General features: G+C 46.1%; 1 protein-coding gene and 1 long non-coding RNA gene across 2 annotated transcripts; one reads left to right on the forward strand and one right to left on the reverse strand.

The window, feature by feature from the left end:
* Nucleotides 1-557: 557 nt before the first annotated feature.
* On the forward strand, nucleotides 558-11,154 carry DEFB1 (defensin beta 1). The gene is made up of 2 exons (NM_214442.2): nucleotides 558-669; nucleotides 10,920-11,154. The coding sequence occupies exons 1-2, from the start codon at nucleotides 609-611 to the stop codon at nucleotides 11,066-11,068; spliced, it is 210 nt and encodes a 69-aa protein (NP_999607.1). The 5' UTR covers nucleotides 558-608; the 3' UTR covers nucleotides 11,069-11,154.
* Nucleotides 3,474-26,490, reverse strand: LOC110258489. Its single transcript, XR_002341163.1, has 2 exons — nucleotides 24,862-26,490; nucleotides 3,474-3,794 (listed from the first exon to the last, which is right to left on the reverse strand). It is a non-coding gene; the product is annotated as an uncharacterized LOC110258489 (long non-coding RNA).
* Nucleotides 26,491-27,480: the final 990 nt, after the last annotated feature.

Here is a 27,480-nt window from a genome sequence, read left to right on the forward strand (position 1 = left end):
GCCTAGACCCATTAGAGACACATCTGCAACCTACACCACAGCTCACAGCAATGCCGGATCCTTAACCCACTGAGCAGGGCCAGGGATCGAACCTGCATCCTCATGGATACTAGTCGGGTTCTTAACCCCCTGAGACTGAACCACAGTGGGAGCTCCCGGGCTTGGTTTTTAAAAGAGAAGTGGGTGATGTTTGTAGAGACCACAGTTCAGCTAAAGGGCCTGACACTGGCATTGCAGCTTTGCAGCCTGGCAGCCACCTGGCCTGGCACCTCCCTGGGCTATTCCAGCAGGAGGGGTTCTAGCCTGAGCTCTATCTCAACTACCCAGCTAGGGCACAAACAGACCCAGAGGAGGCAACACAAGGTCTCCAAGTCTGGATCCAGCTGCAGCCAGAGGAAAGTGTCCATGTGACCACAGCTTGACACGAAGGGTTATTTATTAGAATTTCACTCTGGGGATTGCGACACCGCCCTTCAGATTGGTCTGTGTGGTTGTGCAACCCTCTAGCCCTATAAATACGGTGACACTCCAGCCTCTGGAAGCCTCTGGCAGCTCAGCCTCTGAGAGCCTCTCCTTCCCTGGGCATCCGGCCACCACCTGCCGCCGCCATGAGGGCCCTCTGCTTGCTGCTGCTGACTGTCTGCCTCCTCTCTTCCCAGCTGGCTGCAGGTGAGCGTAGGGACTTGCTGCAGCACCAAGCCCCAGGCTGGGCTGGGAGTGTGGGCAGAGTTCTGAGAAAAGCTGCCTCTTGGGTCCTCAGGAAGTAGCAGTCAGAAGGCATTCCTGAGGTTGCCCTGGGCAGAAGGTGGTGGGCAAGCCTGTGGGGTCTGGAACCTGCCTGACCTGCAGGGACCATCCCCAGGCTGACTTTCTCTGTAACTGAGGGCAGCCCTGTGGCAGGAGGGACGGACTCATGGCTCTCTCTGGCCATTCCTTGGGGCTCCCTTCCCTCTGTGCTCGTCAGGGAAATGGAGCCACCCCAGGCAGCTCCAGCACCTACCAGCCCCATCTTTGTCTTGGGCGTCCAGAAAGCATCTGATAGGGAAGGGGCCTTCTGCTCCATCGGCAAGATGGCACCTCCCACTGAGAGGCCAGTGTCCTAGCTGGTTGAGAGGTGCAGGCTGCCACCTCATTCCTCCCCACATCACAGGGTGGGGCCCCCCGGTGCCCTGCAGCAGGCAGGTGCTACCTGTCCCGCCCACGAGACCAGCTCAGCCGGAGCCTTTGACTCACCTGTGTGCTGGCAGCCAGGGATCCACCTTCCTTGAGAAATCCACTCAATTACTCAAGGGTCGCCCATTCCCCAGTGCACAGGAGGCCAGCCTCAGGCCAGCAGGCGCCAGCAACTCTGGGTCAGGGAGGGCCATGTCCCTGATATAAGAGAGGAAGAGACGCTGCCGGCACTATCAGAGACATTTATTGCAGCCCTGTCACTCCCTTGCTAGGGGACCTTGAGTAGGTCACACATTCAGGGTTTCCATTTCCTCATCTGCAGAGTGAGTGGGCTGTGGCAGATGGCTCTGAGAGCATCAGAGCTTGGGAACTTCCTGAAAAACCCAGCTTTTCTCCAGGCCATCACTCCGTCATGAAGATGTAGCTCATTTACTCCAGGTGGGCCTCTGTGCCCCCTCGGACCACGAAGTACAGAAATCTTCCAGTGCAGAGTTTCTTTGTTTCCTGTTTGAATCCATTAGAGAGGTAGAGAAATCAACTTAGTGAGTTGCAGCCTTGGTTTTTTTTTTTTTTTTTTCTTTCCCTAAAGAATAGGAAATACCAGTGCCTTCCATGCAGTGAGCATACATGCTGTTTTATCCTACTCTTATTTCAGTGGCATGTGTGCTCATGCTGAGCAGCCATGCAAAATGTCCCACTGCAGGTCAGTTCACACTCAGAATGTCTGCAAGACTCTAAGTTAACATGAAGAGTTATGTTCAGGTTGTGGCATCTAACTGTGATTATGAGCATCGCATGCAAAGAATAGAAAATAAAAGTGTTTCCAGGGATATGCAGGAGCAAGTAAACTTAGTAATCAGTTAGTATGGCAATCTCAGCTGCATTACAGAGCACCTGACCTGTAAGGATGAACTGAGATGCTCCCAGGAGAGGGGACCTGATGCTGTTCTCTGATGACAGGCAAACCCTGTCTGCACAGAACTCCCAGCAAATAGGTTCTCAGGGTGGGGACCCCTCCGGACTGGTCGCCAGCACCAGCTCATCTTCTAGAAGGGGAAGAACAGCACCCACTATCACCTCCCAGCTGAAGCCTGGAGCACCCAAGATGCTGGCAGGCCAACCACCACCTTTGTGGCACTGCCACTGTCTCAGGACTGTCCCATCTTGATAGAGAGCTTCGGGGAAAGACAGGCTGAAAATGAATGTTTTCTGGAGTTCCCGTCGTGGCGCAGTGGTTAACGAATCCGACTAGGAACCATGAGGTTGCGGGTTCGGTCCCTGCCCTTGCTCAGTGGGTTAACGATCCGGCGTAGCCATGAGCTGTGGTGTAGGTCTCAGACGTGGCTCGGATCCCACATTGCTGTGGCTCTGGCGTAGGCCGGTGGCTACAGTTCCGATTGGACCCCTAGCCTGGGAACCTCCATATGCCACAGGAGCGACCCAAGAAATAGCAAAAAGACAAAAAAAAAAAAAAAAAAAAAAGGAATGTTTTCTGGGGAGATGTTAGTGCTGCCCAGGTGTCACTGTCTGGATAGAAGGGACAGCCCCAGTGTCCTCTGCCTCAGAATACTTGGGTGTCCCCAGCCTGTGTGCCCCAGACCAATGTGAAGCTCTCAGCTCTTCCAGGCTCTCAGCTCTACTCTCAGGTACCATCTGGGGTGTTTTCATCGCTGTGTGGCTGTCACTGTGCTGCTGCTGCTGCCAGGGCTGGAACTCCATTGCCCCCAGGCTGCCTGGTACAGGGAGGGGGCGGGGCTACTCAGTCACTTGGAGCCCCCATACAGGTCAATCCACTCCTTTTCTGGAATAGCCCTAAGTCCTGGTCATTTGGCAGGTGGGGAAATTGAGCTCCTTATGACCCGGGGGAGTGAGCATTTTATGGTCACTGAAGGAAATCCTAAGACGTTACATTCTCTTTAGCAGTTTTCATCTCTATCAGAAAAAAAGGAGGAGGGGGCGCCATCCACCTTCATCTTATACAAGTGGTCTTTCTGTGAATACAGAGTGATGTTACAATGCCACAGGGGCACAGGTCCCTGCATCAGCTGGATGGGACCCCAGCCCAGGTGTTTAGAATGCAAGACAGGAGTTCCCTTCATGGCTCAGCAGTTAACAAACCCAACCAGGCTCCATGAGGATGTGGGTTCGATCCCCGGCCTCACTCAGTGGGGGAAGGATCCGGCATTACTGTGAGCTGTGGTGTAGGTCTCAGACTCTGCTTGGATCTGGCGTTACTGTGGCTGTGGCATAGACTGGCAGCTATAGCTCCCATTCAACCCCTAGCCTAGGAACTTCTATATGCCGTGGGTGCGGCCCTAAAAAAGAAAAAAAAAAAAAAAAGAATGCAAGATAGTTTGAGGCTAGTCACTCACTGATTCAAGGAGGAATATTTAGTTAAGGGCTGCTGTGCACAGGCATTGCCCCGGGAACAGGGGAAATGCAAGGATGCACGGGCCACACATTTGAAAAGCAGAGCAGGACAAGAAAATCGATGACATATTGACATACCTAATTACATGTGTTGTGAAATGCTCTTAAGTGCTGGATGCTCATGCTCAGAGAACATGTGACAGTAGGAGCTGACCTGGTCTTAAGGAGCCAGGAGGACTTTCTTGAGGAAGCTGAGAAGGGAAGGAAAAAGGGAAGTCATTGTGGTGTTTGTGGTGTTTTTTAAAAAAACTCCTTCCCAATATTCAAAAGTCAGGATATGCCACCAAAAAAAAAAAAAAAAAAAAATCAGATTTTTATCTTCTCTTACAGTGAGCTGCAGCTAAAGTGGCTGTGCCTTCAGATGGGAACTCACTCCACAGCCCCACCACTCCTCATTGCCTCACCTCAGCCCACTTTGCAGGTTTAGGATATCTGCCTTGCAGCAGTGGGTATCTGGATTTGCAGCCCCAAATTAAATAAACTAGTGAAAGGTGAGAGGGCAGATGGGAGCAAGGACAAACCAGACAGAAAGGACAGCAGCTGTGAAAACCCAGAAATAAAGAGAAATAAAAAACAATAGCACTCACTTTTAATGTAGTCCTCCCAATGCCTCTACTGGGAAGAAAGAACCATTGTCCTCATTTTGTGCGTTAAAAACCTCACCAAAGTCATATGACTGGTAAAAGGCAGAGTGGGGACTCAAACCCAGGCCACTGGCTCCAACACTGCAGGGCTCTCAAGGCACAGTGTGCAATGGGAACAGAGAGGAGCTAGGGATGTTGGGGGGGGGCAGACTAAGTGAAGCAGTAGATGCATCTAGGTTTGGGTGAGCCCCAGAGGATTTATTTATTTATATATTTATTTATTTTAATTTTTTAATTATAGTTGATTTACAATGTTCTGTCAATTTCTGCTGTACATAAATTGTACGTATATACATTCTTTTTCTCATATTATCTTCTATCATGTTCTACCACAAGTGATTAGATGTAATTCCTTGAGCTGTGTAGTAGGACCTCATTGCTTATCCATCCTAAATGTAATAGTTTGCATCTACTAACCCCTAAATCCCAGTCCATCCCCCTCCCTCCCCCTTCCCTTGGCAACCACAAGTCTGTTCTCTATGTCCATGAGTTTGTTTCTACTCTGCAGATAGTTGCATTTGTGCCACATTTTAGATTCCACATATAAGTGATATCATATGGCATTTGTCTTTCTCTATTTGACTTACTTCATTTAGTATGAGAATCTCTATTCCATCCATGTTGCTGCAAATGGCACTATTCTTTTTTATGGCTGAGTAATATTCCATTGTATATATGTACTGCATCTTAATCCATTCACCTGTTGATGGATTTAGGTTGTTTCCACATCTTGGTTATTGTGAATAGTGCTGCAATGAACATAGGGGTGCAAATATATTTTTGAACTAAAGTTTTGTCCAGATATATGCCAAGGACTGGGCTCGCTGGATCATATGGTAGTTCTTTTTTAAACTGGAGAGGGACAGAATCAGAAACAGCTTCCTTAAGAGACTGGTTCACTGCAATGTGAAGGGCAATGAGAGGAAAGGAAGTGGATACAGGGAGAAAGTGAACATGGCCATTTTCTCTTGCTGTGTAAACACACTGTTTCTCTTTCCACAGCAGTTTTTACCAGGGTGGTCAGCAAAATAAGCCAAGGTGAATGTCGCTGACAGAGACACAGCCCATCCCTCAGTACCCACCTTTCTTTTCCCGTCCAGACACCACATGAATTGCTAGGAATCTGGACCTCAGTTTCCTCACTTTCCAAAGGAGTGATTGGGCAAGGCAACTCCCAGGCCCATGCTCTGTGACCATCAGTCCCCGCTCTGCCTTGCCCACACCTGAGCATTTCACTATAGTCTCTACCCCAAGCTGCTGGCCCTAATTCCTTCCACCTCTCAGACCTCGGCAGCAGCCACCAGGAATGTGCCTGCTGTCCCCTGTGGACAAACATGCTCCCCATTGCCTCAGGCACAGGCCCCTGTTACCTACAAAGTTGACAGAGGCACCTGATTAGCAGTGCAGGAGGAACAGAGCTGTCCTCAACAACTCCGGTCACACAGTACCACCTGAGGCACTTTATAGCCAAAAAAAGCAGCTCTGTGAATATCATCTCACTGACCGTCCCCAGCATCTGCATCATGCTAGGATGACTATTTCCCCCAATTCGTAGATGGAAATCTCAGAGAAGCTGGCTTTCCAAATGCTTGGCCCACAAACAACAAGGGCTGGAATTCAGCTCTGATCCACAATCCTATATTCTTTCCTCAAACTTCCTAAAGGCCTCTGGATATGTCACCAGGCACATGGATTTATCTTAAGGAGAATCTAGGGGGAACTGAACTAAAACTCATGAACTTAGTAAGAGGCATTGCCTATTATAAAAGGCCAGCCTGAGTTTCTGAGTCATTGTGGGTTACCTGTTTGTGGAAGAGTGCCCCAGATCTTTGGCTATATCCTGGTTGCTTTGGAGTTCTATTATTTATTTTGCAGGAGTGGCTTGTATATATTTGGTTTCTTCCCCAGATGGCTTTAAAATATTCACAGAGTTGAAGTCCAATCCTTTCTGGTCTCCACGGACCACCTGGAGAGCACCAGCACCAGCACCTCCCCTAAGCTGGCCAGCTATCTCTACTTCAATGCCCCCAACAGGAAGGAACCCACTGACTCATGGGCATTCCTTCCCCTGGCAGGACAACCCACCAACCCCCTAGCCCAGATCAGAGAAAGAGCCTAACTGCCGAAGCTCATGGGGCTCTGACAAGCTGGTCCTCGCCTGTGACCAGCCTAACATTACTGCCCACAGGCAAGGACAAGTCTGCTTATGTGTCACCATAGGGGTGGGATCCCACAGCCAGCACTAGAAAACCTAGATTGCGTTCTCTGGCTCCTGTAAAACTCTCTCTGCTTTTGCTCATCTCAGGTCTCAGAGTGATGGGTCCCTTAAACTCCATTCTGGCTTCATCCTGTGCTTTTCTGCTGGTTCTGTAGTGTAGTCCTGGGTGGGAGAAGGGGTGGGGGTGGGGTCCTAGAATATTTTTAAAATTTCAATTGGAAAATATAACATGGATCTATAAATGTACATAAAACACAAATGTGTAACTTAATGAATTATTATGAAACAGCAGCCCCATAACCATGATGTTAAGTCAAGAGCCCGGACCTGGCCGGCACCTGTAAAGTTCTCCTCCAGCCTTCTCAGTCACAGCTCCCTCTTCCCCAAGGGCATTCATCACTTATCTTGTATGGTCACAACTTCCTATATATCTTATACTTTTACCACATTAATATTTATGCTAAAGAATATAGCTTTGTGCATCTGTTTCAATTGGCTGCAGATCAAGAGGTGATGGCCTTGCTGGGTCATAGGATATGCTTCTCCTACTGAAGTTTAATGAATAATGCAAAACTGTTCTCCAGACAACATACCCCCCCACAGCCAGTGAGTGAAAGTTCCTCTTCCTTCATTTCCATGCCAACACTTGATAACATCAACTGTTTTTAAAGTTTAGCCATCTGGTGAGGGTCATGGTGTTGCTTTGGAGTTTGTATTTGCATTTCCCTGATAAATAATAAGTTGAGTTCCTTTGTATATCACTGGCCACTTGGATTTTTTTTTGTGAAGTATCTGTTCATCTTCTGCCCATATTTTTTATCAGATTATCTCCCTTTTCTTAATGATCTACAGTAGTTCTACCTGTAGTCCACATGGAAGACCTTTGTTGTAAGCATTGCAAATATCTTCTCCTATCTTGGGCCTTAATTTTCACTTACTTAATGGAAATTTTCCTTAGATAGAGGTTCTCCACCTTATTTTAATGTGGTTAAATTGGTCAGATCTTTTCCTTTAGGGTTAGTGCTTTTGCGCTCTAAGACATTTTTTTTACCATAAAGGCATGAAGAAAGTCTGCAATGCTCTTTTCTGAGGGCTTATTGTTTTTCCTTTTGCCTATATGTTAATGATCCATTTGGCAGTGGTTTTTAGTGTGCGTGTGTGGTGTGAGTTAAGGATAAAAGAGGGTTTTTTTTTTTTTTCCCACTATGAATATCCAATTTTCCCAGAGCCAACTACTGAGAAGACAATTTCTTCTCCCCTGTTCTGCTGAACCTCTGTTGTTCTACATTAGCTCTCTATGTAGGCATGGACCTCTCTTTGCCCTTGTTATGCTGTTCTATTTGTGTATTGTCCAACCTCATGTCTTCATTACACTGTCTAATTACAGGGGCTTTATAATTAGTCTTGAAATCCAGTAAAGCAAGTTCTCCTACCTTCTATTCCAAGAGTGCCTTGGTGTTCTTGGTCCTTTGAATTTTCCATATAAATTTTAGAATCAGCTCATCAAGTGTCACTAAAAAGATTTTCATGGTATTGGGTTAAATCCGCAGATTAATTTGGGGAAAATTAACAGTTTTAAAATAATCTTCCAAAGCTTATTTAGGGCCTCTTTAACTTACAAAAAAATACTGTATTCTTTATAGATAAAGGTATTTCCCATAACTTCTTCTTCTTTTTTTCTTTTTTCTTTTTTTGGCGATGCAAGTGGCTTGTGGAAGTTCTTGGGCCAGGGATCAAACATGTGACTGAGCTGCTGCTGTGATGCTGGATCCTTAACCTGCTGTGCCCCACCAGGGAACTCTGAACATAATTTTTTAGATTTATAACTAGGCAAATTTTATTCTCTTCTATATTTTGTTTTTATTTTTATTTATTTATTTGCTTTTTAGGGCTGCACTTGTGGCACATGGAAGTTCCCATGCTAGGTGTTGAATGGGAGATGCAGCTGCCAGCCTACACCACAGCCACAGCAATGCTAGATCTGAGCCTTGTCTTCCACCTACACTGCAATTCATAGAAACAGCCAGATCCTTAACCCACTGAATGAGGCCAGGGGTCGAACCCACCAGTTGGGTCTATTACCATTGAACTACAATGGGAACTCCTGGTGTTTTTATTTTATTTCCTTTTTTTCTGTTGGTTGCTAATACACAAAAGTAAAATTCATTTTTTATTTTTCCTGTTTGTATATTGATCTCATAATTCCTTTTGGGCTGCCTACATATAATCATAATGTCTGCAAATAGAGAGTTTTATTTCTTCCTTTCCAATCTTATACCTTTTGTTTGTCCTTTTTTTTTTTTTTTTTTTTGTCTTTTTGCCTTTTCCAGGGCCGCTCTCTTGGCATATGGAGGTTCCCAAGCTAGGGGTCTAATTGGGGTTGTAGCTGCCGGCCTACTCCAGAGCCATAGCAATGCAGGATATGAGCTGCATCTGCAACCTTCATGACAGCTCACAGCAATGCTGGATCCTTAACCCACTGAACAAGGCCAGGGATCGAACCCGCAACCTCATGGTTCCTAGTTGGATACATTAACCATTGAGCCATGACGGGAACTTCCTTGTTTATCTTTTTCTTATTTTATCCCCTGACTGGTACCTCAAGTACAATGTGGAATGGTAGTAACAATAGTAGTTTTGTTGATCATATTGTCAATCTCATGGAATGTTTCCAATGCTTGACCACTAAATGTACTGTTTGTTGTAGGCTTCTGTAGGTATTTTTGATCAGATCAAGGAAGTTTCCTCCAGTTCCTTATTTGTTAGGGTTTTTTTTTTTTATTTTCTGCATCTATTGAGATAACATAATTACTGACTGGTTAGACAATAGGATCATTTAATCTCTGGACCTCAATTTCCCTGTGTATAAATTAGGAAAAATTGATACATTCCTTGGAGTATTAAATGCAATCATAAATTGTTTGTTCCCCACCAAAGGAAAGATGATGAGCTTAAGAATTTTATAAATCAAAGATTACATCATCTAGTCTCCTTGATTTTAAATTTGAGAAGCTGGGGCTCAGGAAGTTCGAATAAATCACATAAATTGTTTCTAGAACCAGGCCAGGGGCCTTAAACTTGAGGAAGTCTGTCCGTGAACCTGAATACATCCAGAGGATAATGAACAGGATTGTGAAGGTCCTGGAAACAAGGCATGGAGAAAAAGGAGAAAAAGAAGACTTTCAAAGAAGTAGGATGACTAAACATGGTACTGCCTTCCAGAGGCATGATTCAACTTATTCATGTGAATCAGGAAAAGGTCCACTAGCTGGAAGTCGCTGAGAGGACAATTTCAATAAGGATGAAAACCAACTTTGCAGCAGGCAGAAACGTATGACATGAGAATGCCCCTTTAGTGTGGCAAAGGCCCGCTGAATTATTTACCTGGGGCTGTCCGAGCAAAATAGCACAGTGTGGGCAGCTTAGACAATAGATATTTATGTCTCACAGTTCTGGGTGGCAGGAGTTCAAGTTCAAGGTGGCAGCAGGTTTGGTGTCCCCTGATGCATCTCTCCTCAGCTTGCGGATGGCTACCTTCTCTGTTCTCACTGGCCCTTTCTCTCTCTGCTAGCTCACACAGCCCTCGTGTTTCTTTTTCCGTGTGTGTTTTTTTTGTGTGTGTATAAACTTCTCTTCTTGCAAGGACACCTCCGTATTGATTAGGCGTCATATTGATTATGACCTCATTTAACCTTAATCACCTCTTTAAAGACCCCGACTCCAAATACAGTCACCTTCTGAGGCCCTAAATATTAGGGCTTCAACATTTGAGGGGGACACATTTCAGGCCATAACACCTGTCAACAGAGGCACACAAAACAGTGGTTCCCTAGCCACTTGCCAGGAATATCAGAGGGCAGCTTTGTCTATTGGATACAGCAGAGGTCTAGAGAACTTCAAATGAGAGATTCTGTGATTGGGAGACAGACAAAATAAAGTCCAACTGGGAAAATGATGAAAGCTCTATAGAGTAGCCATAATTTCAGTCTGGCATCAGAGGATCGTAGATTTCAACTGACATGATGAGAGCAGAGGTGGGGAGCAGGGATTCAAGTCAGAAGGAAAGGTGTAACTATACAGCATGGGAGGGAGGAAAGCACAGGGATGCCCCTGGAGTTAGAAACAGACAGCGTTGTATGGGCAACAGTACAAATTGGTAGAATACCTGTTTGAAGTAACTTGAATTTCCTGTACACCTTAAAGCCCTCTGGACAGAAGAAAGCCCCCTGGGAGCCCTGCTGTTCATCCCTAGCTTTGTATGGCCACAGCTAGCAGGGACCTCAGTTGGAGGGAGCTCTTTAGATGCCTTAGTCCCACAGGTCAAGTGGATGCAAATCTCTTGGAAGAGAAAACCCAGAGAAGGGCTTTGTGAAGTACTTTGATTTCACCCAGTGTTCTGATGCTACCGGGGCTGCAAGCCATGAGTCTGAAGGGCTATCTTTCCCTTCTCACAGGTATTAACCTGCTTACGGGTCTTGGCCAGAGGTCCGACCACTACATATGTGCCAAGAAAGGGGGGACCTGCAACTTCTCCCCCTGCCCGCTCTTCAACAGGATTGAAGGGACCTGTTACAGTGGCAAGGCCAAGTGCTGCATCCGCTGACCCTGAGCCAGAAGCCACAGCAGAGGGGACACACAGGCCAAGTGAAGTATTTGCAACTGTTGTTTTAATAAAAGAAGTTTTTTTTTTGAAGCAAACCTCCTTCAGGCCCCAATGAATTTTGTGTCTCCTTCAGAAAAAAGTTAGGAAAGTGGGAAGTTTGGAAAGGCAGACAGACCAGGTCGCAAAGCCTGCCCAGTACAGGATGGGGGATGATGGGTGGGACTGGAGCCATGTCACCTGTGTTTCATTTTATTACCAGAACTGAAACTGACAACATTAATGGCCTGAACATATCCAGAACCCAGATTGGGACTTGAACCCAGCCTAAACGCAGATTGGGATTTAAACCCACGGTTTTAAATTAGAATCACTCACCCTGTGTCTGGATTTACTGAGGTTCAGGTTCTTTGTGCTTCAGCACAGAAGGAATTCAGCAAGAGACAAAGTGATAGGCAAAAAGTAGATTTATTAAGATAGAATGCTTGTGAGAGATGCAATCAGTCAAGCAAGGAAGCTCTGCTCCCAGGATCTGGTGGGCTACAGTTTTATCATGCAGGGGGAATAGGGTTGGAAAGGCCCACCTCCTCCTTTCTGGGAGTAGTAGCTCCTCCTTGGTAGCCAGTAAGGTGTGCATTCAAATCAGCAAAAGGGAGGTCCTCAACTCCTGCCGTTGGTCTGAATCTGAGTGTAGGCCTTATCCCATCCCCACCCAATGACCTGAAGCAATTCTCATGCCTCCACTAGTCAAGCAAGTGTGCCTTGTCATGATGGATTTCCTGAGAAGTTATTAAATTATAGTGATCCCCCAATGTTCCCCTAAGCTTCCCTCTTTAACTATGGTCCTTTATTGGGACTTCTACAACTACCTGTGCCTACTCTATCCCTATTAGATCTACACGAGTGATGCAGAGGGTCCACACAAGACCAAGGACATGTGATGAGGGGGTGATGCAGCTTCAGGCCTTCCTTGGTCCTAGCAGAAGCACGCCCCAAATTCACTTGTCTCAGCAGCCTGTTCAGTACAACAGTCCACCTACAGAGCCCAGATCTGCTGCCTTTTCTACTCCCTGGGCCTGGGCAGTGGCTTGGTTGACCTTAGCATTTGAGAACAATCCCTTGTAAGTTTCACTCTGTAGGCGTAATGGCTGGGTTCTCAGATGACATTTATTTTTCTTTTTACAGCCGTACCTGTGGTGTATGGATGTTCCTGGACTAGGGGCTGAATCAGAGCTGCAGCTGCCAGCTTACGCCACAGCCATGGCAATACCGGATCTTTAACCGGGATGAGCAAGGCTGGGATCAAACCCACATCCTCACAGACATTATGACCAGATGACTTTTTTTTCCCCAGGTCCACAGTGCAGCATGTGGAAGTTCCTAGGTTGGGGGTTGAATAGGAGCTACAGCTGCTAGCCTATGCAACCGCCACAGCCTCCAGATCTAAGCCACATCTGCAACCTATACTGCAGCTCATGGCAATGCCAAATGTTTAACTCACTGAGCAAGGCCAAGGATCGAACCTGCATCCTCATGGATACTAGTCAGCTTCTTAATCCACTGAGCTACAATGGGAACTCCCAGATGACCATTTTTGATTACATCACAATCACATAATCTATTTGCATATGGCTTAGAAAAGCACCCCTATGACCACTGCTTCTGAATCTCGTTCCTTCTGCACTGTTAGGCCTGCAGACACTAATGGGGTGGGGACAGAGGGAGTGGATGGCCTTCCCTTTCTATCAATAAATGTCTTACAGCTCCTGCTGGTGCATACAGTTCTGTCCTCTTCTTCATCTGGCAAGAGCAACTTCACATTCCACATCAAGGTATAAGCACAAATGAAAATCAACCAATGGAGAAATTTTGTTCTCATCCCCCAGAGAGAGATTTAGTCATCACAGCCCTCTTTTGTGAGGGGAAGGCAGAGAGGAGACACCAGCTATGCTCCACAGGTTCACCTCTACTCAGGCATCCTCAGTGACATGAACACAACAAGTGGTTTTTGTTACAGTGCATCCTGGCCTCTCCCTTCCCCTGCAAAGCTAAGAAGTAAGAAGTAATCCAAGGCCATTCTATTATTTTTTCCTCTTTTTAGAGCCGCACCCAGAGCATATGGCAGTTGCCAGGCTAGGGATCCAATCAGAACTACAGCTGCCAGCCTATGCAACTCAGGATCCAAGCAGCATCTGCGACCTACACCATAGTTCATGGCCACGCTGGATCCTTAACCCACTGAGAGAGGCCAGGGATTGAACCCGTGTCCTCATAGATACTGGTTGGGTTCATTACTACTATGCTACCACTACTCCAAGCCCTGGATATTAAGTTAAAGACATTTCCAACTGAGTCTTCCCACTTAGGACAGCCGACATTTCCTTTGCCCAAAACCCAGCTCCTAAGGCAAGAAAAACCCACATCTCTGGGTTCACCCCACCTCTTCAGTTTACGAGGTTATGGCACTTTAGCCTGCTCTGCCAGGAGGTCCCCAAATTATCAAAATGGTAGGCTTTTCTTTTAATACAGTAGTTTAATTTGTACCCAAAGAAGCTGCAATCACCATCAGAAATCCAAAGTTTCAGGGACAGTAAATAGATTGCAATAATGCAAAGCGGAACTCTAGTTAAGTGTACTAGTGTATTGACTCATTCAATGTCAGTCACTCTGCTATAGAACAAGATAGAGAAAAATCTAAAGTCATCGTTTTATGGATGCCAGGCCGCAGAGGTCACAGACCCACCTGAGGAAGGTGGTGGCGTCTCATCAATAGCCCTGTCACCAGAGACCACAGGCTCAGACCAGAGACATTATCAGGTTTCTCGCAGCCCAGCACTGTGTGGCCCAGCGCTTACACTGCCCCATGGGGTGCTGAGCCTCCCTTCCTCCACGCCTGAAAGGGGACAGCAGCTGGTGTGTTCTGCCCTTTCGGTGCCCCTGCAAATTCTCACTTTTCCATCTGAGCAGAACCAATGTGGCTACCTCTCTTCTCCCTCCTTAAGAGTGTACCCCCTAAAGATTTAACAATTCATGATTTCTCCCCCCATGATGTCCATTTATCCCTTCTCACCCCTTCCCCCACTGTTCCCGCACCTCCTTTGGTGACACTGGGACACCAAAGACTCTACCTGAAGCAACCCGGAAGGTGTAAGGCGAGCGTGGAGAAAAAGAGAACGAGCCAGGTGTTCAGGCAAAGAGAAGAAAGTTTATTAGAGTGGAGAGGGAGAGGGTGACTGACCCTTAAGAAGAGCCATCCCCCCCGCCCTTCTTGCGGGGCCTTCGTATACCCCATGGATGGGAAATTGGATTCCCTGAGGCAGGGGAAGTTTAGTTTATCTTTTGCTTGTAACTGGACTCTGGTGGTCATGTAGTGATGAGAAAGTTGAAGGTGCCTCATGGTAGGGTGGTCTTGTAATGCTGAGAAAGCTGGAGGTGTGTGGTGTCCCATGGTGATGGGAGAAGGGTCTCGTAGTCTTGGGAAAGTAGGCGCCAGGGGCGAAAACAGGATGTCACTTGAGCAAGGTGGTCCATCTCATGGGTCGGCATAAAGAGCCATTTAACAATGAGCCCCCACATAGCCCCTGACAGAAGGAAGCTGGCTTTGACGTGAAAGGGGCACATAGGGTATTCTACAGTCCACTTCACTCCCGGATGCCTGCCCAGCCCAGTTCCATGTAAGAGCATCTGCCTGGATGAGAATAAACTACTCTTATTTATGCTTTATTACCATGGCTGCCATCAAGGAGTTGCTGAATCATGGCCCTTCAGTTATTAACCATGCTGACCACTCTGAGTGGGAAAGTGCCCACTGGAAGAGATTGGTTTGGCTTAGCTGCCCTTTGAAGGGGTCTCTCCCCCTCTTAATTACTGTGGCCTTTTGGGGTCCTGTGGTAGCTGGAAGCCTGGTTTACATCAGTGAGGCTTCTCTTCCTTCTCATGAGCAATACAGCATGTACTTTGGTCAGGAGGTACTTAAATGCCAGCATGAAATGATTACTATCACTTAGTTGTGTCAGAAAGTGTCAGCATCACAACCAAGCTCTCTGAAAGAGGGTGCCATGCATTGTCACTTACTGAGGCCTGCTGTCTACCAGCACAGACAGATGTGGAGCTGTGTAATCAGCCCGCCAGCCTACCTGGGTCATAGAGGTGCTTCACAGCAAGGGGGAGGTGTAATCACAGGGCAAAATACCCCCCAGGCTCACTTCAGCTTTGGTAGTGACATCATACGGTCCCATATTGGGAAAAAAAGTGGCATCATGATTTCTGTGGCTTGTGGGCCCAAGAGGCGAACCTCCTCGTCAGGTGCAGAGATTTGCCTGCTGTGGAATTCCAATGAGACACAGAAGCAGTCTGGTTTTGACAGGCACTGACAAGGGTCAGCCAACTAAGACTCTATCACCAGTTTCCTCCGCAGGGGTTTCCCTTAATAATAATAATAATCTGCCGCAAGCTCTTCGCCAATAAAAAAGAATGAATGGGGGAGAACTGAAGCAATGAGCATACATGGTTGTCATGGAGTAAAGGCATCTGTATGAGTTGGGGTTCTCAGAGATGCAGAACCAACAGGATGTGTGTATCTAGCCAGGGGGAATTTACACATGAGGTGGTGGAGATTTTGGGAGTCCAAAATTGAATGAAGGAGGCCTGCAGGCTGGAGTAATAGGAAAGAGTTGCAGTTTGAGTCCAGAGGCAGTCTCCTGGAAGAATCCCTTCTCTTCTGGAGTAAGTCAGCCTTTGTTCTAGTCAGGCCTTTGACTGATTGGGTGAGGCCCGCCCACCCAACGGAGGACAATCTGCTTACCCACAGTCCACTGATTTCAAAGTTGCACTGGATATATTTCATTTCCTATATATTAGGATGGTTTGATTTTTTTTTTTTTTTTTTTTTGGCTGGGGTTGGGGAGGCCTTTCAGACTTGAGAGAGATTGCCCCTCCTAGTGCTAGTCAATTGTCAGAGCAAAGGGTCCAGCTGGGAGTATACTTTTGCTATGCCAGCTACCCAGTCCAGAGCAAGGCCTCCTTTTCTGGCTCTTATACTGCAGGGGGCACTATTCCTCTGCCTGGACCATCCCAGTGCCAGGAACCAGGCATCTAGAGAATACCTCCAGCCTAAAGCTAATCAAAATTATCCACATCAGCCACTCCTAAACAAATTCCCTATCCTGCCTTGTCTTCCCCATAGAAACCCTAATAAAGGCTGTGGCCTAAACCTTCCCCTTGCTCCTACCCCTCTGTCTCCTGCCCACAGTGGTGCTTCCCCATTGGGCCCCATGAAATGTGCCATGCCTCCCATCTCTAGGACCTGTAATATATAAAAAACTTTGTTTTCTGGGCCTCTCCTCTGCTTCCTTTTGTGGCCACACTTGACTGACCATCTCATAAAAGAACACGAAATAAATGTAAATCTCGTCTCAAAATCACCCTCCCAGAAAATCCACATTAATGTTCAACCCAATACCAGGGCACAATGGCCCAGCCTAGCTGACATGGAAAATCACCAATCAAAGCACCTTGAATGGCATTTTGCAAACATTCATCCTCTTGGATAGGGTCCCCCCATTTGTACCTTCAAACAAAGATCTCTTAGCACAACCTGTCCCTGTTAAACTCCTCTTGGTTTTGCCTATCAAAGAAAAATCTTAGTAGGAAATCAGATCTTCCAACAGAAGAGCTTAGGATACATACTCTTCCTACATCCAACTAGTCAAATCTTCATCGTTGAGTAGGAATATACAACTGAGAATAAGAGGACGTGTGAGGACAACCAGAGGCAGAATGGAGAAAAGCCACAGGAAACAAATGCAAGTTGCCTCTGAGAAAACGCTGTTAGTTCTGGGAACAGAAGAAAACTTGTAAAAATTGTTATTAACATCATCAAATGGACAAAAGGAGATATTGCCATCATAAGGTGCTAACAAAGTATTCTGAGAAAACAGCAGAGAATGCAAAGAAGACAGCCTTTTCTGCATTGTTAACAAAATACATTTTTTAAGCTCAATGCGATATTTAATGAGGCAGAGAAATGTTGTGATGCTTTTGAGAGACATTTCCATCCAAAATGGTGAATAAAAAAGATGTTTCGACATTGAAATGAAGGTTTCCTAAATTCCCTGTGTTCCCCAAAGTCATAGGAGCTGGTGGAACCATTTGACTGACAAATGGTGATGTGGAGAAAGTCCCATCCTGAGCCAGGAACACCCATACTGTGTCCTTAAGTCATCTAGAAAAGATCTCCTAGTGGGCGGGGTCACTAAAGTTTGAAGGTTTATTTGATATTGTAGGTAAAATGGCCCTAACTATTAGAAATGGGTCCATACATAACCTCTGACTCAAGGCTGATGAAAAGTGAAAACCTCTCTTGGTAACTCCATGGACCTGGAGACCAAGCAGAGCAACCTGGAAAAGGAGATTTGAGTTCCAGGATGGATTTCTGTGAATTGAAGGGATGCCATGTATTGGATGGTAGTGTCCAACAGCCAAGTGGATTTCTAAGATAATAAGGTAATCACACACACACACACACACACACACACACACACACACAGACTATTGAACAGCCACTGGAAAATATCTCAAGGGCTTAATTTTTGTCCAAATATAAAATTTCTTACTTTTCAAACCTTGGCATCAAGTCTAGATGATGTACAGAAGATGTCATTATGGTTATAGATTAGAACACAATTGTTACAGATGTGTCAATATTAGCATATAATTGAGAGCAGTTGGGAGGTAGATGGAAAAGGAGAGAAGGAGAGAGAGGCCTCTTTGTGTGCATGGTGGATAATCAGGGACATTGTCCACTGATAGATGATTTGATTAGGAAGATGTGATATATACACACACACACACACACACACACACACATACATACACACACAATGGAATACTACTTGGCCATAAAAAGAACAAAATAATGCCATTTGCAGCAACATGGATGGAACTAGAGACTCTCATCCTGAGTGAAGTAAGTCAGAAAGAGAAAGACAAATACCATATGATATCACATATCTGGAATCTAATATATGCACAAAGGAAACTCTCCACAGTAAACAAAATCATGGACTTGGAGAATAGACTTGTGGTTGCCAAGGGGAAAGAGGAGGGAGTGGGAGGGACTGGGAGCTCGGAGTAAAGAGATGAAAAACGTTGCCTTTGGGATGTATTAGCAATGGGATCCTGCTGTGTAGCACTGGGAACTCTGTTTAGTCACTTATGATGGATAACATAATGTGAGAAAAAAGATTGTATACATGTATGTGTAACTGGGTCACCATGCTGTACAGTAGAAAAAAAATATATAAATGATACAAAAATAAATAATGAACTATAATAAGTCAATCATAATAAATGTCATAAAATTATAAAGTATGATAAGGACAGAAAAAAAAGAAATAGATGTGTTAAGTGCTATAGACTGAAAGTTTATGTCTTCCCCAAATATTTATGTGGAAGCCAAATCCCCAGTGTGGTAGGACTTAAGGTGAGGCCTTAGGGAGGTGATCAGAGCATGAGATGGAGCCCTTAAGAATGGGATTCATGTCCTCATCATAAGGGATATGAGGGATGATCTCTTTCTCTCCATCTAGGAACGCAGTGAGAAGGCAGCTGCCTTCAAGTCAGGAAGAAGCTTCTGCTAGAACCTAAACCCTGCTGGCAGCCGGCTCTCCAACTTCCAGCCTCCAGAACTTTGAGGGATAGATGTTTGTAGTTTAAGTTGTACCAGCCTATGATATCTTGCTATAGTAGCCCAGACTAGACAATAGGTAAGTTATATAAAGGCATAAACTAAACAAAAAACTGAAAATAATAACAAGCTTATCAAAATTTGGACATAAGAGAGGGAGAGGCTTGTGTGGTATCAGCTACTTCCTCATTGTTTCTGGGATAACAGGCGGTGTTTAAAGTTAGAAATCAAAAACAGGAGGGGCAAGCAGGTCCTTTAGCAAAGGAGCAGAGCTGAACATGAAAAATGGTGAAAGGTAGTGGCTTTCTGTTATAAATAATTTTTAAGAATTTAGTTTTCATAAAGTATCTTTTTTTTTTTTTTTGGTAAAATGTATGCAGAGTACAGAATGTATATCCTGAAGATGAAAGACATTACTTTTGTACAGTGGAAAAAAACAAAGCCAGAACAATTTCTAGGAGAATTGCATCAGTGTTGGTTTCCTACGTTATTTTGTGGAAAAATGGCCTGTTCCTAGGAGGTACAAGCTGAAGGAGTTAGAGCTGAAATGTCATGATGCTGGTAACTTGCTCATAAGAACTCAAAGCAAATGCATGTTACAATGTGATCACAGTTGGTGGGTCTAGAGGGATTCCCTGCACATGTCTGTGCTCTACTATAATATATACGCATACATATATAATATAGAGCATATAAATATGTAATAAAAATATATAAAATATATTTTTTTAATGACTGCTTTTTTCCAAAAATACATGAAGCATCCCAAAATATTGAAAAATAATTTTTAAAATCATAGTGTTGAGACAGAATACTAACTCAGGTAGTTAGTGTAGGAGCATGGGCTCCGATACATTCTTTTGATATGGATATTGATTAACCTATGTGGCTTAAGGGCTCCAGGGAATAACACCTCCACAGACCTTGTTTTATTATAGGAAATGTGCATTTCCCGCAGACTTGTTTACTATAAGAAATGCAGATCTTTAGCCCACTCCTCAACTGATAAAAAAAGAATGAGAAGAATGGTGACTTAACAAAGGAAAGAAAAGGACAAAGAAACCATAAAACTTACAGGATATTTCCAACTCTAAAATCCCTATTGGACAAGGACTGATATAAGTAATTGAGCAAGGCCAATGGGAGAAAAACACATCCTTCTGGACCCCTCATTGGTATCCCCCCATCTTTAAGGAATAAAAACCCCTAAAGGACAATAGAGAAAGGGGGCTCTTCTTCCCACTCCCAGCTGTCCTGGGAGCTATTTGCTTTTCTTTAATAAAGACTTTGCTTTCTGCCTGTGTGATCGTGGCATTCATTCTTCGACTGCTGTGAACAGAAGAGCCCGGATTCCAGTATCATCTTTCTGGTGTCAGTATTATGAAGGCTTAGGAGAACTGTCTAACTCCACTGCTTTTATTTCTTCTGATAGATCACAGGATGAACATAATTTATGGACAAAAGCCACCTAAAGTTTTATTAGTGTAAGTCCCAAAGCTTGGACGACAACAGGTTCTCGAAGGAAATAAAGTCCCTTTTCTGCTCAGGCAGGTCTAAGAGAGCTTGCTGACAAAGTTCTTGTACCATGATTATTTTAACCGAGGTTGTTCTACCCCGACCAAACCCTGGGAGTCCACAAACATGAGTAGAACCATAGAGTCTTGACAGAATCAAACAAATTACAAAAGAGTAGTGAAACAAAAATGACTTAAAATAGCACTCTTCTGATCAAATCTGCTGTTGACCTGTTTTGCCCTCATACCTCTCCAGTCCTGGAAGGCCCATGTACTTTCTTTTCAGAATGGCATTCATGGGGTACATGCCACTCTGATTCCTGGGCAGTTTCAGAGCACAGTCCTCATCACACCCCACATAGCAGATCCCCCTCCTGGTGAGCTCAGAACTCTGTGCCCAGCCAATGATCTTGGGGGCATATTCATATCCTTTCCCTCTCCTTAGGTCAAGGAGCCACAGAACTCCCCCAGCCATGGGAAAAAAACAGGGGGTCTTTTCAGATCCAGGGAGGGTCTTCCTTGGAGTAATTTTAGGAGATGCTGTGCTCAGGCATGATCTATCTAAGGAAAGACTGCCAAGTTCTGTGGATGCTTGAGGGATGGAACAGGAAGTGTTTCCATCTAGAGCAGCCCTAGCCTGGAACACACCCAAGCTGAAGGCTGCCTTTCTTTTCTTTCTTTCTTTCTTTTTTTTTTTTTTTTGTCTTTTTGCCATTTCTAGGACCACTCCTATGGCATATGGAGGTCCCCAGGCTAGGGGTCAAATCGGAGTTGTAGCCTCCAGCCTAAGTCAGAGCCACAGCAACTCGAGATTCGAGCCACATCTGCAATCTACACCACAGCTCACGGCAACGCCGGATTGTTAACCCACTGAGCAAGGCCAGGGACCAAACCCATAACCTCATGGTTCCTAGTTGGATTCCTCAACCACTGAGCCACAATGGGAACTCCAGAAGGCTGCCTTTCAATCTAGCTGCTTCTAACCAACAAAAACTGATCAATGACTAAAATTCCAAGCCACCCACATAACTCTCCCAGACTTCAAGAAATACTACAAAGCCACAGTCATCAAAACAGTGTGGTACTGGTATCAAAACAGACAGACAGACCAATGGAACAGAATAGAGAACCCAGAAATAAACCCTGACACCTATGGTCAATTAATCTTTGACAAGGGAGGCAAGAACATAAAATGGGAAAAAGAAAGTCTATTCAGCAAGCATTGCTGGGAAACCTGGACAGCTGCATGCAAAGCAATGAAACTAGAATACACCCTCACACCATGCACAAAAATAAACTCCAAATGGCTGAAAGACTTAAATATACGACAGGACACCATCAAACTCCTAGAAGAGAACATAGGCAAAACACTCTCTGACATCAACATCATGAATATTTTCCCAGGTCAGTCTCCCAAAGCAATAGAAATTAGAGCAAAAATAAACCCATGGGACCTCATCAAACTGAAAAGCTTTTGCACAGAAAAGGAAACCCAAAAGAAAACAAAAAGACAACTTACAGAATGGGAGAGAATAGTTTCAAGTGAGGTAACCGACAAGGACTTAATCTCTAGAATATATAAACAACTTATACAACCCAACAGCAAAAAAACCAATCAATCAATGCAAAAATGGGCAAAAGACCTGAATAGACATTTCTCCAAAGAAGATATACAGATGGCCAACAAACACATGAAAAAATGCTCAACATCGCTGATTATAAGAGAAATGCAAATCAAAACTACCATGAGATACCACCTCACACCAGTCAGAATGGCCATCATGAATAAATCCACAAATAACAAGTGCTGGAGGGGCTGTGGAGAAAAGGGACCCTCCTGCACTGTTGGTGGGAATGTAAACTGGTACAGCCACTATGGAGAACAGTTTGGAGATACCTTAGAAATCTATACATAGAACTTCCATATGACCCCACAATCCCACTCTTGGGGCATATATCCGGACAAAACTCTACTTAAAGGAGACACAAGAACCCTCATGTTCATTGCAGCACTATTCACAATAGCCAGGACATGGAAACAACCCAAATGTCCATTGACAGATGATTGGATTCGGAAGAGGTGGTATGTATACACAATGGAATACTCCTCAGCCATAAAAAAGAACAACATAATGCCATTTGCAGCAACATGGATGGAACTAGAGACTCTCATCCTGAGTGAAATGAGTCAGAAAGGCAAAGACAAATACCATATGATATCACTTATAACTGGACTCTAATATCCAGCACAAATGAATATCTCCACAGAAGAGAAAATCATGGACTTGGAGAAGAGACTTGTGGCTGCCTGATGGGAGGGGGAGGGAGTGGGAGGGATCGGGAGCTTGGGCTTATCAGACACAACTTAGAATAGATTTACAAGGAGATCCTGCTGAATAGCATTGAGAACTATGTCTAGATACTCATATTGCAACAGAACAAAGGGTGGGAAAAAATGTAATTGTAATGTATACATGTAAGGATAACTTGATCCCCTTGCTGTACAGCAGGAAAAAAAAAAATCATTTGCTCCAGCAAAAAAAAAAAAAAAAAATTCCAAGCCACCCAGTGTGATAGCACTTCACCCACCTAAATGCAGACTCTTCTGATCAATGCAGAGTGTGGCTTATTTAACCAACTTTATGCACTAATGGCCTCCTAGCCCAGGCCCAAGATCTCAGACCTCATTCTTCATTAGCCAAGTCCCCGTGAGCTCACACCTGCCTTTGGAGACTTGAAGGCTCCTGACCACCCACTTCTGAACCTCCCAGGGACTCGATTCCTTAGCAGAAGTTCCCTTATTGACCAGCAAATATTGACTGAGTGTACACAGTAACTACTTCCTTAAGATTCTTTTTTTATAGCACTTAAAAAAAAAAAATACACCAGCCATTTTAAAAGGAGTTGTAGGTCTCCAATTCCACCTATTTCTCTGCAATTTTGAGTGAGCATCTGCATTTCATTGGTTAACATGTCCCTCCAGGCTTTTTGCGGAGGCCTGGTTTAAAGCAGCAGCCCAGGTCAGCCTGGTTACAAAGGAAAGTGGGGTGAGACGTGCCCTTCTCTGGCGCCATCTAGTGGAATGTGGGTTCGACCTGCCAACATCATCTCCAGCTCTAGGATTTCCTCAGCTCAAAGCCAAAGCTCTGAATGATTAAGTTTCTGTGATATAATTTTCCAAAACCAACTCCCTGATCCTTCTGGATCATGCCCTTGAGGAAAACATATTTCATGGACTTGATGGATTCCCAGGGGTTAAGTGTGAAAAGCTTTGTCTAAAGGCCACATAAAGTCCACAGGCTTGTTTTGAACAGTGGTTCTGCACCCAGGGAGGTCTTGCCAGCTATATCTGCTCCAATCTCTCAGTGGCTGTGGCCACATGGCTTGTTTGATACTGAACAAGAGGGAGGAAGCCTCACCTTGTGTCCCCACAGGTATGGTTTCCCTCGCACAAGAGCTGGGGGCTGAGGCTGCTTTGGGGTCACAGCCTTTTGGTCTGGCCCTCTGGGACAGGGCTGAGTTCAGAGATGAGATAAACCCCATGAAATGCCCAGGATTTTCCAAGAGCCACATCTAGCACCGATGCAGGCAGGAAGCCCAGTCCTGCCCTGGATTGACCTGAGTCACTTTCCCTGGAGGCAACTTGGTAAGCAGAAGTACTCTGGGCTCTGGGAGGAACATAACCAGAGGCTCAGGTAACAAGTGACTAACATGAACGATTATAAATTAAACTGCTAAATAAACTGTCCTATCCCCTGCCCTCCCAGAACAAACACACAGCCACAACAACCTGGGGGGCCAGGTAAAAACAGGATCCTGGGACCCTCCAAAAGCCCCTGACCAGAATGAGCCAGGACTGGGGGCTCAGGGCTCTTGGCTGGAAGCCCCTCTCTTCTCCTCCTATGCTACAGACCATCCTTCACCCAGGTGTCCCCTGTGCTCTCACACAGGACAGTGTGCTCTCCTCCTGGGGATCAGTAATTCTGGGGCCACCAAGACCCAGAGAGTGATCTATAGGGAAAAAGGGACATGGGTCTGGCCACAGAGAAGACCCTTGAAAGCCGGGCCCTTGGGAGAATCCCCCTGACCTGGGACCGAGAAGGGCAAGCCCAAAGGAGTTTCCAGCTGGCTCCAAAGGTGAAGTCTACAAAGCGCCCCAGGTTGAGAGGTGGCCAAGGAAGTAGGACCAACCTCATTCAGCTGCATCAAATCAGATTCTTGTGAGCAATGCAGACACCCCCACGGCCCTGCTAGTACTAAGCTCAGGGTGTGTGCACATGTGTGAGTGTGCACGTGTGTGTGACTGCATGTGTGTGCATGTGGGTTTGCAGGCACTCATGTGTGTGTGTGTGTGAGTGTATGTGTGTGGGTATGCAGGCACGTGTGTGTGTGTGTGAGTGTATGTGTGTGGGTATGCAGGCACGTGTGTGTGTGTGTGTGTGTGTGTGTGTGTGAGAGAGAGAGAGAGAGAGAGAGAGAGAGAGAGAAAGATTCTCTCTCCCCACACCCAGCCCCTGGACCCCTGGCTTCCCTTGGCTGAGCTGTGTGACACCAGCTGTCTGAGCTCTGTGGCCCAGGGGACACTTGGCACTGACCTTTGCAAGGAGCCTGCAGGCTGGTTCTGTGTAGGGTCTTGATCCTCCTGCAGACTCTTAAAATGAGAGGTTGACAGACTTTTCCGTCCATTTCTGGGCCCTGCCATCTGAGGTCTCAAGGTGAAAAGCCTGTTAAGCTGGGTCTCCAACAGCAAAATTCCACTTCCTTGAGTCTTTTTCTCATGTGGAAGCACTTCACGAAGGATCCTTACCACTCACTTCTCTGGCGTAATCTGCAAGCCACGCTGTGAACTAAGCCGCAGGCACAGCTGCTTTGGCAGGACGTGCAGATTCTGAAGGAGCTGGAGGCCTGACCTGCCTGGACTTCCCCCTGCTGTGCTGATGCTTGGCCCAGCAAGCATCAGCTCTCTGGATTCAGGAGCACCGCTTCCCCAAGGGAAAAGCACATCTGAGCCAGGTGAGGACTCAGGAACGTGCCCCATGGAAGTGTCTCTGCCACCCCCACCTGAAGCAGCAATTTTGAGCTGCTCCCTTTGTGGGGCAAAGTGGCCCCATCTCCCTGTGGTGGAACTTTGAGGCAGAAACCCCAGGTGTGGGGTTGGCTGTGGTTCACTCAGCACACCTGTGGCAGGGCCTTGTGACAAGAAACAGGAGACTGTGAAGAATGTAAAGCTTAGCCCTGGGCTTCAGTGACCTTGCTCTGTCCTTGACAATACTAAGAAGACTTCTCATTTCGCTTTAAAACTCATGCTACCATAATCAGTTACCCAAGAAACAGACCTTTTACTCATACATAGTAAAAGGAAAAAACAGAACTCCTGGTATTCTTGGGGATTTTTAATGAGAAAAGTAGCAGAAAGCTCATGTTTCTCCAGCTGGAAGTACTAGGTCAGAGAGGAATTTGGAAGTCTGCTGGCGATTTGACTGTGGTAAAGCCGACTGCCAGCTCACAAACCAGAAACTCAGACCAAACCAGAATTGAAAACAAAAACAAAAAGAGAAAACAAGGGCTGCTGTTAGAACCATCAGGGTCTCAGGATCCAGTGGGGACCCAGAGTCATCAAGAACCTAGTGTATTTTCACCAGGATCTGATTTATTCTCAGGCCCACTTTTTCACAGTAGCAAGTTGGCTGCTGAAACCTTGGGCAATGCTGAGTTTTTAGTCCCCTTGTGGAGAAAAAGAGCTTTTCTTTTCTCAGTGACTGAACAAACCCAATGGGCTTTGCCATAATGACGTCTCCACCACAGCCCGTCCCCAGGGATCATCCTTACCCAGGGAACATCCTGTCCAGTTGCCAAGGCCTAGGTGAGGGGTCCATTCTGGAACAATCTCTGAGTCAGGTGTGCAGGTGAGGAGCCTGGCCCTGGAGCAGGGAGTGAGCCTGTGCTCACCTGTGCAGTGTTGCTGGCGGGGCAGGGGTGGGCGGCTCCCTTGGTCAGGGCCCGTGGACAGATAGCCATGTCTTTCTATACTTAGGATCAGCCCAGAAATATTTCTGAGCCACTTGCCTCTTGTGTGAGCACCTGGGAGCCATAGAAACAGAGGCTCCTCAGCAGCTCCTTAGGCCTCGGCCACCAGCTCCCTCCTCTTTCTTCTCTACCACCCAGGACCCACCATGAGGACCCTCTGCTCCTTGGTTCTGGTCTCCTCCAAACTTTTTGCTCAGTTGGCCTAAGGTCAGCCAGCCCAGGAGTCAGGGGCCTGGAGTAGGGTGGGGTGCGGGAGTCTCAGGCCTAGGGAACAGGGACAGAGCTCTATGGGGAGGTGGGGCAGGGTCTAGAAATGGGAACTGAACTTGAGCAACAATCACAGGACCAATGTCTCAGGGAAATTCTCATCTTTTTCTAACTGACTGACACACTGACCCTACAAATGAAGAAGGGGTGGTGGTCTCCTAGGAACAGGACGCAGGCAGCAGGGACAGAGTGACATGAGCATGCCCACCACGTCCTGGCAGATGCAGTTGGTGCTGAAGTTGGCCTTGGAGAGCACCCCCAGATCCAAGGGGCAACCCAGGGCTCATCTGCCACGCGCCCTGCCTGGGGGAGCCAGGGAGGAGAAAGCTGGCAGGGTGAATGTCAGTGTCATCCTCTGCTCCACACCCATGGGCCATGTGCCCTCAGATAGGTGGCTGAGTTGTCCTAGACTCAGGTGTGTCCTGTAGGATGAGAGTGAAGGCACCACAGGGGACAGAGGGCCCGTGAGGACAAATGAAGTACAGCTTAGGCAGCAGCTCTGACATTTAAGGGACAGCTGCTGTTTTGGTTGTTCCTGTCCTTTTCATCCCATGTGTTCAATGACTTGTCACTCCCCCAACCCAACGCCAGCCCCTCCTGAGGCTTTGGATGCAGGGGTGCTGTCCCTTGCCTCTGCTGCTCCTTCTGTCCAGGTCCTCTGGCCAGATCTCTGCTGCCCTTTCCTGTGGGTGGGATTGGGGGGGGGGGGGACAGTGTACAGGGTCCTGAGCTCCTCAGCAGATGACCTGAGGGTGCAGAGTCCTCTGGGCCTCTTTTTTTTTTTTTTTTCTTGGATAAAGGATCAATATATTTTAAAATCTTGTCTTCTTTACATTAACAACAGAAACACTGGAAAGTTAAACTGAAAAACACAGTTTTCAATTAGATAAAGGTCAAAGTACTTAGAGCAAATCTAAAAG

Source organism: Sus scrofa, unplaced genomic scaffold, assembly GCF_000003025.6.
Source record: "Sus scrofa isolate TJ Tabasco breed Duroc unplaced genomic scaffold, Sscrofa11.1 Contig2167, whole genome shotgun sequence".
NCBI lineage: Eukaryota > Metazoa > Chordata > Mammalia > Artiodactyla > Suidae > Sus > Sus scrofa.